Source organism: Sorex fumeus, unplaced genomic scaffold (assembly GCF_029834395.1).
Source record: "Sorex fumeus unplaced genomic scaffold, SorFum_2.1 ptg000265l, whole genome shotgun sequence".
Lineage (NCBI taxonomy): Eukaryota > Metazoa > Chordata > Mammalia > Eulipotyphla > Soricidae > Sorex > Sorex fumeus.
Window position 1 is genome coordinate 1398330 of NW_026606322.1, and position 15217 is coordinate 1413546.

General features: G+C 42.9%; 1 protein-coding gene across 1 annotated transcript in view; it reads left to right on the top strand.

The window, feature by feature from the left end:
• HCLS1 (hematopoietic cell-specific Lyn substrate 1) overlaps positions 1-14901 on the top strand; it is a 36778-nt gene extending 21877 nt beyond the window's left edge. Inside the window, exons 6-14 of the mRNA XM_056109370.1 lie at positions 5401-5455; positions 9307-9417; positions 10507-10562; positions 11151-11220; positions 12326-12537; positions 12911-13015; positions 13492-13768; positions 13901-13969; positions 14338-14901. Of these exons, the coding sequence (XP_055965345.1) occupies positions 5401-5455; positions 9307-9417; positions 10507-10562; positions 11151-11220; positions 12326-12537; positions 12911-13015; positions 13492-13768; positions 13901-13969; positions 14338-14474 (1092 nt within the window). The 3' untranslated portion in view covers positions 14475-14901. The remainder of the gene's footprint in view (positions 1-5400; positions 5456-9306; positions 9418-10506; positions 10563-11150; positions 11221-12325; positions 12538-12910; positions 13016-13491; positions 13769-13900; positions 13970-14337) is intronic.
• The last annotated feature ends 316 nt before the right edge of the window (positions 14902-15217 follow it).

The following is a 15217-nucleotide window of genomic DNA, read 5'->3' on the forward strand; positions in this document are numbered from 1 at the left end:
CTGTCCCAAGGAGAATTTCTATGACCTCCCTCGGCAAGTTCTGTGGTACCAGAGAAGGGGTTGTAAGACCAAGGAATCCTTCAGATCATTGGTTCACATTATCTTTGTTTGCATGAAGAGAGGAAATTTCAAATCTCGTCTTTTGATTAAGTATCAAAAACATATCAATATTTCTTTCAGGAAGAGATGCTAGCATTACTATTACCACAGAAGCAATCAACTCAATCAATAATTAGGATTACAGTATGTAGAAAGTAAAGATTATTTAAGTAAGTTTTGGCATTATATTCTCAAGTACCATTATTACAGACTTTTCACAAAAATATGTTTAAAGATTTTTTTATTATCATACTATAATTTATAAAATTGTTCATAATAGAGTTGTTTCAGCATACAATGTTCCAACACCAGTCCCAATCTTTGTTTTTATTTTGTTATTCTGTTATCCAGAGCTTCTATTGACATTTTTAATATCACCCATAATGTTCTTCATTTCTGTCATTTCTTATTGTAACCATTTTTTTATTTTGACTCTCACAGTTTTCTAGTTTTCTGTTCTCTGCTGACTACCTGTGCTATTCTTTCTTTAAGCTCATTGAACATCCTAATCATGGTGTCAGTAAATATCTTCAGTAACATTGCCTGAAGATATACAAATGTTACCAATGTCTTCAGTAGTACTGCTTGCTCATTGAACTTGGTGGGCTTCTACATGTTTTTCCTATTGATGGTCTAGTGTTCTTGCTATGCTGGGAGTGAGTCTTTGTAGTTAGACCTCTTGGAAGATGCTGAGGGATTAGACTAGGGTAACTCTCTTTCTTCTCTGCCCATCTTCACCAAATGACAGGAAGAATAACTGCGGGCAGCGTGTAATGTGTTAACTATATTTATCTTCAGGAGCTGTGGCATGGGTCTATTTATATGATGCAGGTTGGTTGTGGAGGCTGCTGGGGCCAAGATGGAAGGGAGGTGCTCTGCCTCTTGTTCCAAGTTAAACACAATGATATCAGCCAGAGGCAAGTCTCATCTAGGAACAGAATGAATGGTGGAGCAGCAAGCAGAAGAACAAAAACAATTATGTTTTTTTCTTTTTAAAATTAAAAAAAAAATGATCTTTCGGATTGTTTCTTTGGTTTCCATGCCATTGATTTCTGCTCTAAGTTTTATGATCTCTTTCCTTCTGCCCAATTTGGGCTCCTTCTGTTGATCCTTTTCTAAGCTCTTGGGCTGTGAAGTCAAGTTGTTTATGTGCATCCTTTCTTCTGTCCTGAGATATGCTTGCAGAGCTATAAATTTTCCCCTTAAAATGGCTTTCGCTGCATCCCATAAGTTCTGGTAGCTCTTGTCTTCATTCTCATTTGTTTCCAAGTATCTTTTGATTTTGTCCTTGACTTCCTTCCTGATCCACTTGTTGTTCAGCATTGAGTTGTTTAATTTTCCAGGTGTTTGATTTGGTTCTCCGTGTCTGTGTGTGATTCACTTCTATTCTCAGTGCATCATGGTCTGAAAAGATTGTTGATACTATTTCTATCTTCCTGATTCTAGTGAGGTATGTTTTGTGGCCTAGGACATGGTCTATTTTGGAAAATGTTCTGTGTGCACTGGAGAAGAATGTGTATTCTTTCTTTTGGGGTGTAAAGCCCTCTATAGGTCTATAAGACCTTTCTCTTTTATTTCTTCTTTCAAAGCCAATCTTTCTTTGCTGAGTTTTGTTCTTGTTGATCTATCCAGAGGTGATAAGTCGATGGTGAAGTCTCCAGCTACTATTGTGTTGCTAGTAATGTCCTCCTTAAAATCTGTTAGCAGTTATTTTAAATATTTAGCTGTTCCCTGATTAGGTGCGAATACATTTAAGAGTATGATTTCTTCCTGTTGTACGTATCCCTTGATGAAGAGAAAATAGCCTTCGCTGTCCCTTCTAATCTTTTTCAACGCGAAATTAAGGCTGTTGGATACTAGTATGGCCACCCCAGCTTTTTTGAGGGAGCTGTTTGCTTGCAGGATTATTTTCCATCCTTTGACTTTGAGTCTGTATTTGCTCTGGCTATTGAGATGAGTTTTTCACTTCTGGGAATATATCCCAGAGAGGCAAAAAAGTATAGTCGAAGTGACACCTGCACTTGTTTGTTCATTGCAGCACTCTTTACAATAGCCAGAATCTGGAAAAAACCTGAGTTCCCCGAGAACAGATGACTGGTTAAAGAAACTTTGGTAAATTTACACAATGGAGTACTATGTAGCTATTAGAAAAGATGAAGTCATGAAATTTACATACAAGTGGTACCACATGGAAAGTATCATGTTAAGTGAAATGAGGCAGAAAGAGCAGGATAGACACAGAAAGATTGCATTCATCTGGGGAACATAAAGTAACAAAAGATAAAGGTAAAGGTAAAGGCCCTCCCGTTGATCATCGATTTTCTCGAGTGGGCCCACTAACTTCTCCATTGGAGACTTTGTTGTTACTGTGTTTGGCATATGAATACTTCATGGGTAGCTTGCCAGGCTCTGCTGTGTGGGCGAGATACTCTCGGTAGCTTGCCGGGCTCTCCGAGAGGGGCCGAGGAATCGAACTTGGGTTGGCCATGTTAGCTGCGTGCAAGGCAAATGCCCTACTGAGTGGCCGAGATTAGTACCAGGAATTTTGCTCCATGACTTGGAGACCAGCCATACATGCTATGAAAAAAGGAAGCTCAGATAGACAAGGGAGCACCAAATAAAGGGTGTTGGGAGGATCCTCCCAGGATGGGAGAAGCATGCTGAAAGTAGACTATAGACCAAACATGATTACCACTCAATGCCTCTCTTGCAAACCACAGGACTCAAAAGGAGAGAGAGAGAACAAAAGGGAATGCCCTGCCACAGAGGCAGGGTGGGATGGGGGCGATGGAGGGTGGGAGGGATGCTGGGACCTGAGGTGGTGGAGGATGGGCCTCTGGTGGAGGGATGGGTACTTGATCATTGTATAACTGAAACCCAAGCACAAAAATTTGTAAGTCTATAACTGTACCTCATGGTGTTTCACTAATAAAAAAAAACCTGAAAAAAATTTAAATTTTAAAAATTCTTTATATTGAATAACTGTGAGATACAGTTACAAAACTTTCATGTTTGCATTTCAGTCATACAATGATTAATCACCCATCCTTCCACCAGTGTACGTTCTCCACTACCAATGTCCCAGTATCCTCCACCCCCCACCCCCACCCCATCCCACCCTTCCTCCTGCCTCTATGGCAGACAATTTCCTTCTTACTCTCTTTCTGTTTTGGGGCATTATGGTTTGCAATACAGATTCATTTCATTTCATTTCATCATCCTGTTATTCGTCGATTGCCTCGAGCAGGCCCCAGTAACGTCTCTTTCATCCTAGCCCTGAGATTATATTCAAGGCTCTTTAGGAGAATGAGACCCATCATTGTTACTGGTATTTGGCATATTGGGAATGCCACGGGGAGTTTGCCAGACTCTGCCCTGTGGGCAGGCTACATTCGATAGCCTGCAAGTTTGTCCAAAGTAGGAATGAGACAATAAGATGTCATTAAAAAAGTTCTGATAAGATGGTGCGCGGCCGCCAATGCGGCCGCACGGTTCCGGGATCTGGATTTTATAGTCTCTGAGTCTTGGCTGCTGATGGGATTACACGGCTATCATGTTTGGTTCTTTATTTTTTTGTCAGCACACATCTCCCATCCCCAACAATCCCTCCAACCATCATTGACTTAGTGATCCCTTCTCTATTGCAGCAGCCTTCTCCCCCAGCTCATGAGACAGGATTCCAACTATGAAGCAAGGGCCAAAACATCTGCTTTTAAGATACAGCAACAGTTTGGTGATGATTCATTAGTATTCTATTTTATATACCCAAGGAGATAAGATGCTTTGAACTATTTTCTTTAGTTTTGATTTAGAGGCACACCCAGTAGTGGTGGGGGTGGGGGGAGGGACTGTTGCTGTCTCATTGCTTGAGGGCCCATGCAGTGCTGAGATTGAATCTGGGCCTCCTGCAGGCAAAGCTCGTGCCTTTTGAGTTATCCCTTTGAGATAGCCTGTGAGTTATTTTCCCAGCTCCAGTTTCATTTCTCCATGGTGCACTCTATGTAAGAAGAATCAAAGTGTAGAAGATTCAAGAGAAAGTCACTTTGTTCTTCCATACAGGTTCCTTTACTCCCGAAGCTGCATACAGAGTGGAGCTGTCCTTCACTGTTAGCTATTTTGTTTTATTTTGTTTTGGGACCACACCGAGAGGTGCTCAGGGCTTATTCCTGGCTCTGTGTTCAATGATCACACCTGACAGAATGTGGGGAACTGTACGAGGTGTCAGTGGTCTTGGCTGCATGCGGCCAGTGTCCTACTCACTGAACCATTGCTCCTGACCCTCTCTTAAACCTGCAGTTGTCAATTGAGTTTCCCTGAATCCTTATGCTAGAATGTTATCTGCTAGTATCGTTGAGGAAAAAACACCCGGAAAAAGTTTAGCAAACTGTAATGGAAAGGAAAACTGAAGAAGGTAGTTTTTAGTGCAGTCCTGGAGCATGCAACCTATAATACTCTTTTCTAATATTTGTAGAATTTCACATTCCACTGGGGCTTCTTTCCTTTCCTTGATTTTTCATTCCTTTCTGTAATTTTCTGTCTCATGAGCCACAAATTGAATTGCCAAAAACGGTTTACCATATACTTAAGAAGTAATACATATGAATAGCTCTTAAGATATAGAATCTAGACTTGCAGAGAGATCCATAGTTACTGACATAGACTTCCAGTTCCAGCCGTGAAGTTTCATAAGTCCAATTTATCTTCTCCCCAGCCAGTTTGGATTCAGTCTCTCCTGGACCCTCTCATCCCACCAATATCTACCTCTCTGTGTTTCTACAGATACCCGTGGAAAGACAAAAGCCACAGTAATATTCAAGATAATGATACCTCTCACATGCACATAGTACTTTAGGTTTAAGAGATACTTTTCCTATTTTCACCACATTTTAATGTTATGAGGTAGAAGAAAACCCCAATTTGCTGTTGCTTTATCTACGTTCCCCAGTTAGCCCTCACAATAGGAGGTATCAATGTCCTATTTTATAGTTGAGATTAATGAAGTAGTCATGCCTATTTTGAGTTTATATTTTAAAAGAATGAGGCTAAAAGACATTCAAAGACTTACATCAGTTAAACAATATAAATTGGGAAAATAAGACTGAGTATTAATCTAGGCACTTTGTGCCCAGAACCCATGTTCATTGCCTCCACACCAGACTATCAGTGCTATGTGTTCTGCAGGAAACACCCATACTTGACCTGGGGCCCTATTAACTAACACTGGACAGACGTGGAGTAAGTGAGAGAAGAGGAAAACTGTCAGTTCCCACTCTAACCAATTTTCTCTTACTGTCTTTGTAGTCTGCAGTTGGCTTTGATTACAAAGGAGAAGTGGAGAAACACACGTCGCAGAAAGGCAAGCACCCCCCTCTGGCCTTGGAGCCAGTCCTGCTACTCTGCTCAGACTGTAGCTCCCATCACCTGTGACTAACATTCTTTCATTATCTATTATTTCATTTGTGTGAAACACAAGTGTGAACTTCACTGTCACTGTCACTGTCCTCCCGTTGTTCATCCATTTGCTTGAGCGGGCCCAGTAACGTCTCCATTGGAGACTTTGTTGTTACTGTGTCTGGCATATCGAACACGTCACGAGTAGCTTGCCAGGCTCTGCCGTGCGGGCGAGGTACTCTCAGTAGCTTGCCGGGCTCTCCGAGAGGGGCAGAGGAATCGAACTCGGGTCGGCCATGTTGGCTGCACACAAGGCAAACGCCCTACCGCTGTGCTATCGCTCCAGCCCTTGTGTACTTCATCTTCCTTTATTGTTTTCTATGAAATCAATTAAATTTTCTCTTGTCCTCGAATGGATTATTTTAGGAGGTTAGATTTCTAAGTTTTAGCATGCATCTTTGCTTTAACTTTAAAATTAGGTTCTGGAAAGATAATGTAGAAGGTAGAACACTTGTCTTTCATGGGTTTGATACCTGGTGTCCCATACGGTCCCTTGAACACCACCAGGAGTGATTCCTGAGTATTGCCAGGTGCGACAATTTTAAAATTAATCATAGTTTATTCCTGGGTAATATATTAAGCATAGAATAGCTTATTTATATTCCTTGTACAGTCTACATTCTTTATAACTGCTGGACCATTACTGTTATCTAGTATTGGTTCCGTTTGTTTGTTTGGCTTTTGTCTTTTGTTCTGTGGCCACACTTGGACTGAGGATGGACCTGGGCCTTCTGCATGCAAACCATGTACTCAATTTAAAATATACTCAATTTAAAATAAACCATGTACTTAATTTAAAATATAAATTAATTGGTTGATATTTGAAAAATCGCTTGTTGGATTTTTGTTGTGACTGCATTGCATATATAAATTAAGTTGTAAGTAAGAACTGATAACAAAATTGAGTTCAAACCTGTAAGCCTGAAATGTCTCAAATTTTAATTTTTCTTGATTTTATTCACCAGAGTTCTGCATTTTTTCCTCACATAGATCCTGTACCTATGCACAAATACATAACTAAGTATTTCTTTGTTAGGGTTGCTAAGGTGAATGGCATTGTGTTCTTAATTTAAAATTCCACTGTTATAATTGTTGGTACATAGGAAATTAATTGTTCTTTGTATGTAAACTTTATTGCTTACAGTCTTTCTTACTAGTTACAGAAGTCTGTTCATACATCCCAATTTTCTATATAATCATGTCATTTCTGAATGCAGTTTTATGCACAGCGGGTAGGGCGTTCGCCTTACACGCGGCCAACATGGCCGACCCGAGTTCGATTCCTCCGCCCCTCTCGGAGAGCCCGGCAAGCTACGGAGAGTATCTCGCCCGCACAGCAGAGCCTGGCAAGCTCCCCGTGATGTATTCGATATGCCAGACACAGTAACAACAAAGTCTCCAATGGAGACGTTACTGGGCCTGCTCGAGCAAATCCTAATTCCAAGGGGGGAAAAATGGAACTTCAAACATCTTTAGACCCCGTCTCCCCGTTTCTGGCAACTTGGCAGTCACCCCCACAAGCCACCTCTAGCTGGTGCCATATAATCTCACTAATAGCCATGATCCAGAGACTCATTATAAATCTCTTGGAAGAAAGCACAAAACAAGATGCCACAGGACCCTGAAGCAGACTGTTTCATTCAGGGAAACCTGGAGGGAAGTGGGTGAGGCCCCTCCGCACCCCAAGGGACCCAGTCCTGGCAACCTGAAACCTACAGAATTCAACCACTGCTGTGCTCATGACACCCTCTACACACTCAGGTCAAGCCTCACCCATGAATAAACTTGCTCCTGGACACCTCGTACCTCACACCACTCATATTCACACCACATTCGATGGGGTTTAAAGTTGAGGTGACCAATCTTGGGGGGAAATACATTTATACAGATATAGAGATATATAAGCACACAAGGCTCAGCCTTTTACAACATGTTAGTCTCCTGGGTGAAGTATAACAATCTTCACACACTTTCCTCTAAGAAATATTTTTGGATCATTTTCAGCAGATTATTCATAACAAACAATGCAAAATAAATTATTTTGGTTCTGCTTTGGGGCAGGGATTGGGGTTCAGAATGGAAACATTCGAAATATGGTGGTGGGAAGGTGTCATGGTGGTAGGGTTGGTGTTCCAGCAGTAAACATAATCAAATAGAGGCTGGAGCAATAGGACAGCAGGGAGAGCATTTGCCTTGCATGTAGCCACCAAGGTTCAATCCCCAGCATCCCATATGGTTTCCTGAGCACTCTGCCAGGAATAACTCCTGAGCATCACCGGGTGTGACCCCCCAAAAAAGCAAAGTAAATAAATAAATCATTTATTTTTAAAAAATAATCAAATGTTGTGAACTACTTTATACAAATAAAATAAAATTTTAAAAAAGAACTATTTGACCTTCATTTCAAGGTACTCAGAACCAGTGGTACAGTTCAGGACTAGTATGTCATATGCCTGAACTGTGCCACAAATATATAGTAAATGCATGTAAGAAAATTTAAAAATCATAATTTTTTAGAGCATGCACTAAATTTTGCGTTTGTCATTTACCAGATATATTCGATCAAAATTTATCTCTCTTGTCAAAAAACAAACAAACACTGTCCTCCCGTTGTTCATCAATTTGCTCGAGCGGGCCCAGTAACGTCTCCATTTTAAGACTGTTGTTACTGTGTTTGGCATATTGAATACATCACGGGTAGCCTGCCAGGCTTTGCTGTGCAGGCGAGATACTCTCAGTAGCTTGCTGCGCTCTCCGAGAGGGGCAGAGGAATCGAACCCAGCTCAATCGCGCTGGCTGTGCACAAGGCAAATGCCCTACTGCTATGCTATTGCTCCAGCCCTTATCTCTCTTAGCATGTGAAAAATGAATATAAAATAATTTTTGATACATAAAATAAACCCATCTTTTGATGTTCTGTGGTATCACTTCATGATTATCGTTGTGTCTACTACTTTGATAAATCTAATTGCTTCTGGGCAGAATTTTCTTTCTTTTCACTTAGAATTTACTGTTCAACATTTTTGTTAGGCTGTATATCTAGCTCAAAGGGATAGAACAAATGCCTTCCATGTCCAAGGTCACAAACTGAGTTCTGACACTACATGACACTCAGAGCACCACCGGATATTGCTCTGGTGGTCCCAGCATCCAATATAGGTGTGGCACTGTCTGGATTACCTAGACAGTTGGGAGGTTCCCAAGAACAGTTGGGAGGCCCCACCCTACCTAAAAAATAGATTATTCTATTTTAGTTGATATTTATAGATATTTATATGAGAATAGGTAAAGTCATAGATTTCATATGTGACTGGATGCTCCTCCTTACACATTATGTACTTTCCCCTTCCTAAAGGAAGGGAAACAGTTAAAATGATCATTTCATCGGGCTGGAAATAAGGGAGGAAAGAGAAAAAGTAAACAATATTAACTAACTCATGCAAAATATGGCTTAAAACGCTTTTTTGGGTTTTTTATTGTTTTGTTTTGAGGCTATACCTGACATTGTTCAGAGCTTATTCCTAGCTCTGTACTCAGGGATCACTCCTGGAAGGGCTCTTGGGGCCATATGCAGGGAATTGGAAATTGAGCCAGGTCAGCATTGCGCAAGGCAAGTGTCCAGCCTACTGTCCCTCTCTAATTCACGCATATTGAATCTCTGTTCTATCACCCTGCACTGGTTCTTCCTGACTGTTCTCTTCAATAGCGCTTTCCTGTGTGCCGAACGAGCTCTCATGACTGTTCTTTCCACTGTAGATTACTCACGTGGTTTTGGTGGCCGTTATGGAATAGAGAAGGATAAGCGTGACAAGGCAGCTCTGGGATACGACTACAAGGGAGAGACAGAGAAACATGAATCCCAAAAAGGTGAGTTGGGAATGGAGAAGAAGGAGTCATAGAGTGGCACAGAACTCTATTTCCTTTCTTTCTGAAAGCTGATGCAGGAATCCAGAATACAGAGGGGCAGGTGTGTGGCAGAAGTGGTGGGAGGGGAATAAAGGTCTCTTTCTGATGGTGGAACGGCACCTGAAAGATTAGGAGCAGGACAGAGGAGGCTCAAGAGAAGCGGTCATTGAGAAACCGGCTGGGGGGTGATGTGGTTTGATTATGAGCCTTAGAAGCCACTCTGCCTCACCGAGAGCACTAAAAGGCTTCCTTCCCAGGGAGACAGAGGGTGTGGCTGAAGGGATGTAATTATTATTGTTGTTGTTTGGGTTTGGCTATTATTTTGCCACTTCTGGTAGTGCTGGAGATGTTCCTGGCTCTGTGCTCAGGTGTTGTTCCCAGCAGTGCCTAGGCTACTGTGAGGCGCCAGGAATTGAACCAAGGCCTCCTGTATGCAAAGCAAGCACTCAGTCCCTTGAGCTATGTCTCTGGCGTCTCATACCTTCTGGCTTGGGGGGAGTGCTACCAAGCAGTGCTCAGGAGGTCGGGTGGTGGGAGTGGGGGGCACCTGTGATGCTTGCCTAACCAGATTGACAGTTCAATTCATGGGCCCGAGAATGTGATGTTTTTCAGGCCTTGTGGCACTTAGGGATACTTGGGCCACCCTACCAGTGCTGGAGGTCTCCAGGGTCACACCCATCAGTGCTCAGGAGCCTCCAGGACTGCATCAAACAATGCTCAGGGGCACATATGGTTTTGGGAATCCTCATGCTAGACGGATCCTAACTGCTGTATCATCTCCTAGACTTCTCCATTTTCCCTGCCTATGGTCTCCTTTTCTTTTGTTTTCCGTTTTCTATCTCTCCTTCGTTCTCTTTCAAATATTTTTTCCTATCTTTCTCACTTTCTCTCATCCATGCCACTCTCAGACCTTTTATTGTCAGACTTCCTCATAATCATTCTTTGTGTTTTTCACATTTCTTTCTTCTGGCTTTTCACTCTTTCCCTTCCCCACCTGTTTCTCAGGATTACTGAACTTGTTACTGACTGTTAGATTTCTCTATCTTGCAGACTATGCAAAGGGCTTTGGCGGTCAGTATGGAATTCAGAAGGACAGAATGGATAAGGTAAACTTCTAGAATATGGTGATTTTGAAAGCAGTTTCTGTACTAGAAGTATACAGAGAAGAGTAGAGCTAAACAATGGCCAAATAAGCTCCCTGAGCTGTCTTCTTAATGTCCTTCACTCACCATTGGTACTCAGCATATAAGAGGCAAGATTTCAGGGATTTTACCTAATGATAGTGGAGGGGAGAGTGAGTGATAGAAACAGAGAGAGAGATGAAGGTGATATTTGAATTATATTGGCATCCATTCACCCTATCCATAATGTCTTTTCTAACCCATATCACTGTCTTTCCCTACACAAGTTTCTCTTCATTCACTGACAAGACTTTGCTGAATTCTAAGAACTAGACTCAAAGATATAAGAATCTAGGTACACTTAGCTTTCAAACAGGGAATCTGAATCTTCCAGTTTAGAATCTCTTGACTCATCTACCACAAGACAATAGTATTGGAATGATTTGTGCAATTATTGAGAATAACATGGTTGGGCATGTCTTTGATAGTAACCAAAATCCCCAATATGCCCTCTGGCTGACTACTACTTCCTTTTCCTCCTCCCTTGTCCCCCACTAAATGTATTGTTCTCAGAGTGCTGCTGGTTTTAGTGAAATGGAGGCTCCAACAACAGCTTACCAGAAGACAACACCCATAGAGGCTGGTGAGTGTTAATAATTTCTTCCCTATGTGCTCCTCAACTTTCCCTGATTAATTTTTTATTTCCCTCCATGCCTTCAGCTTCCTAGAATAACTGAAACTGACTTTACTCATACCTTCTTATTTCCAGTTTTCTTTCTTAGAAAAACTAGATTTTGGAGAGAGAGAGAGAGAGAGAGAGAGAGAGAGAGAGAGAGAGAGAGAGAGAGAGAAAGAAGAGAGAAGAGAGAGAAGAGAGAAGAGAGAAGAGAGAGAAGCAATGGGGACTCTAGAATGAGATCTTTGGGATGTGGGATAGAGGGAGGTGGATGGGAGGGGTTGTTGGGACATTGGTGGAGACAAACTGATAGTGCTTGCAATGTATTAGTGTTGGGACAATGTATGCAAGGAAGTATCATTGATGATACTGTAAATTTTAGCACCTTAATTAAAGTACAAAGGTGGGGGATAGTGATGCTGAGAAGGAACTGAACGGTAAGGAACACAGGAAGGGATAAATGGGGAACCACAAGGAAGAATATGTAGAGATAATACCGTGGGGCAGAGGGAAGAGGATTGGTGGTGCCCAGAGGGAGGGCAGTCAGATTTAAGAAATGTGGATAGGAACGGATATTGGTCAGGGACAAAGGCTTAACATGTAGAAAAGATAAATGTCTAAGATTGTATGGCCTGGAAATATAGTCTTTAAGGCTTCCATTTTCCTGCTCTTAGGCCCTAACTCCTCCATCAGCAACTCTTTATCTCTCCACCCCACCCAACCAACCCCTGACACCTTTTGTGCCTTCTTCTTCCTATATCCTCCTGGATATTTTTTACTGGGGTCATGCTGTGGATCTTGGAATAACTCCCATAACATTCACCCTGGGCATACCCAGCATCTGGTCTTGCTGTATTTGTGAACTTTTAGACTGACACCTGGCAATGTTGTTGGGTTCATAGTGTCTAGGAGAGAATTCACAGCCTTGCCCATGCTAAGCAAGTGCTCCACTACTTGGATCATTCTGCTTGACTCTCTTCCTGGGTATTTAGCTGATTCTTCTCTCTTTAAGCACCACCTACTTCCATCACTTTCTTCCCAACCTCAGACAACAACGTATTCTTGTTTCCAGCTTCTAGTGGTGCCCGTGGATTGAAAGCAAAATTTGAGTCTATGGCTGAGGAGAAGAGGAAACAGGAAGAAGAAGAACAGGCAAAGAAAATGGCCAAGCAACAGCAGGAGAGAAAGACCCTAGTAAAGATAAGCCATGAGACCCAGCCGCCAGCTACCACTGCAGGAGAGCCAGTGGTGCCAGCTCCGTTGCCTAAGAAAATATCTTCAGAGGCAAGTGTTTGTTGGTACATGGTCACTCAGGATTCCTTCTCAGATAATTTACCAGGCTGTTATCACTGGTAGATTATACGATAGAGCGAAGTCAATATACTACCATCCCTTTCTTTATGAGGTTTTAGATCTGTAGTTCGGTCTCGTATACTCCAGAATGCTAGAAAATAGCCAAGATTTTCACAGTGCAACAGAAAACAAGTCACCAATAATTGCAGCTGACTCTTGGGTTAGGAACCAAGGGAGGGTTGCTGTAAATTTTGATAAGAGCCCATTTGATTAGGACTTGTAGAGATAGGAGGTATATTTTAGGTCAGTGTGACAGTAAAGATAGAAGTTTGTTGCTTACTAGAGAGATGCTTCCCTCTCCCAGGCCTGGCCTCCAGCAGGAACCAGTCTCTCATCAGAGCCTGACCCGATGAAAACCGACAGGAAGCACCCAATGACTGCTCTTCCCTCAAGGCATAATCCACCAGAGGTAAGCAGAAATTAAAAGATTTCCTTCAGGTCCCAGGAAAGTGGGTCATACTGGTGGCCAACTATCCTGGCTTGCCTGGAACTGACCTCGTGTTTCTACTGAAAGCCCTACTCCCTGGGGAATCACTCTGTCCAGAGAGGATGAGAACAGTTGTCCTTTTTAACAGTAATATTCTCAACACCAAACTTTTCCTTCAATTCTTTCCTGTTTTCCCAGGACTTGTGTGGCACTAGCCTCCCCTCACACCTTTAAGATTCCTCTCCCATCATCTTTGGGTTTAGTGGGTGATTGTGGGAGGAGGTTGATGAGTGAGCCTGGACACAGAGCTATGCTGCCCAGTAGATGCTGTTATAAGAAGACAAGGATGGGGCATCGAAGGGGCAGGAGGATGAAGGCAGGATCTGGACAGCTCTCCTTTGGGAAGTTTCACTCTTGGTGAATGGAAGTCATGCTTGTACTACCCTGTCTCTTCTCAGGACAATGAGGAGCCCCCAGCCCTGCCCCCTAGGACTCCAGAGGGCTTCCAGCTACAGGAAGAGCCAGTGTATGAAGTAGAGCCTGAGCCAGAATATGAAGCAGAGCCCGAGCCAGTGTATGAAGCAGAGCCAGAGCCGGAGCTGGAGCCGGAGCTGGAGCCTGAGAATGACTATGAGGATGTTGTGGAAGTGGGTGCCCATGAGCAGGACGCTGGGCCAGAGGGGGACTATGAGGATGTTTTGGAGCCAGAATCTTCTTTCCCCTCCACTGTGCCTGGTGAGTGGTGGGGGGAGAAGCAGCTCCTAAATGCGGGCAGACTGTGGTGTGGGTAAGACAGACTTCCTTTTATGCAGAAGGACCTGTTTTTCTTCTTTGCTCTGAACCATATGCATATTTCTCATCATGCAGGATCAGCAGGCTGCCCATCTGGGACTGGGGCTGGACTCTCAGCTGTAGCTCTCTATGACTACCAAGGAGGTAAGTTGGGAAAGGTATGGAGTTGGGAGCCTGGTACGGGATTTCCTTGAAACAAGAGGTGGAAGTAGGTTCTGGGGTCAGGATTGGCATCAAGACTGGATTGGCCAGAGACTATACAGCATATATGGCTCTTGTCTTGCACACAGCTGACTTGGGTTCAATCCCTGGCATCCCATATGGTCCCCCAAGTCTACTAGGAGTAATTCCTGAGTGCAGAACCAGGACTTACCCCTGAGCACCACTGGGTCTGGCCCCCAAACTAAAGAAACAAACAAAAATCCAGATCTATTTTCCTCCCAAAGGTTTAGAGTAGGATAGAGAGATGTACCTGTGTGCCCAACCTAATCTCCCACCAATTTCCTCCCCAGAGGGAAGCGACGAGATTTCCTTTGATCCAGATGATGTCATCACTGAAATTGAGATGGTGGATGAGGGCTGGTGGCGTGGACGTTGCCGTGGACACTTTGGACTTTTCCCTGCAAATTACGTTAAGCTCCTCCAGTAACCAGCACCCCCCACCCCGTCTTCTGTACTGTGACATCTGGTGTCCAAAATGACTCTGTTTGTACCCTTTCATTCTTGCTGCAGTTGAAACAATGTCAAGAGTTTCCCGAGGCTCTTACACAGGTTTTCCTGGCTTGAAGTAGAGGGAGCTAGAGGAAGGGATCTTCTCCCTCCAAGTCCCGCTCTACCCTAATGGGTTCACTAACGTATGTTACAGTCTCCATCCCCAGGATTTTCCTCTAACACTTCAAGATCTTGCTTGCTTCCTGTTTATGAGTTCTGTGCTTCGCAGTTGGCTCATATAGGAAGGTCTGTCCAGACTGCTTGGTTTGCCTGGCTGTGCTGTCTGACCACTTTCATTCCCTGTGGAGATATACCTGAATCTTCTCTCTATTCACTCCTCCAATTGGAAATAAAGTGTGGTTTATCTCTATGCTGAAGCAAACATTGTGTGCTGCTCTCAATGACTCTGATTCTTGTGGCTCAAACTTTTTCCCTCCTCATTCAAGATTATCAAGATGATTCTATCTTTATATTTTATGGATAGGATCTATCTATCTCCTAGCATCCTGGATGTCAAGGTCCTGGCCTTTTTCATAAACCCAAACAATATTTAAATGCAAACATATAAGCTTGGGAAATAGCAGATAATAGAAGCAGGTATAGAGGCAATTCAGTCACCCCAAATCACAATCTAATTTTTCACTTTAATTTGATGGGACATCACACATGAATCAGACTTTT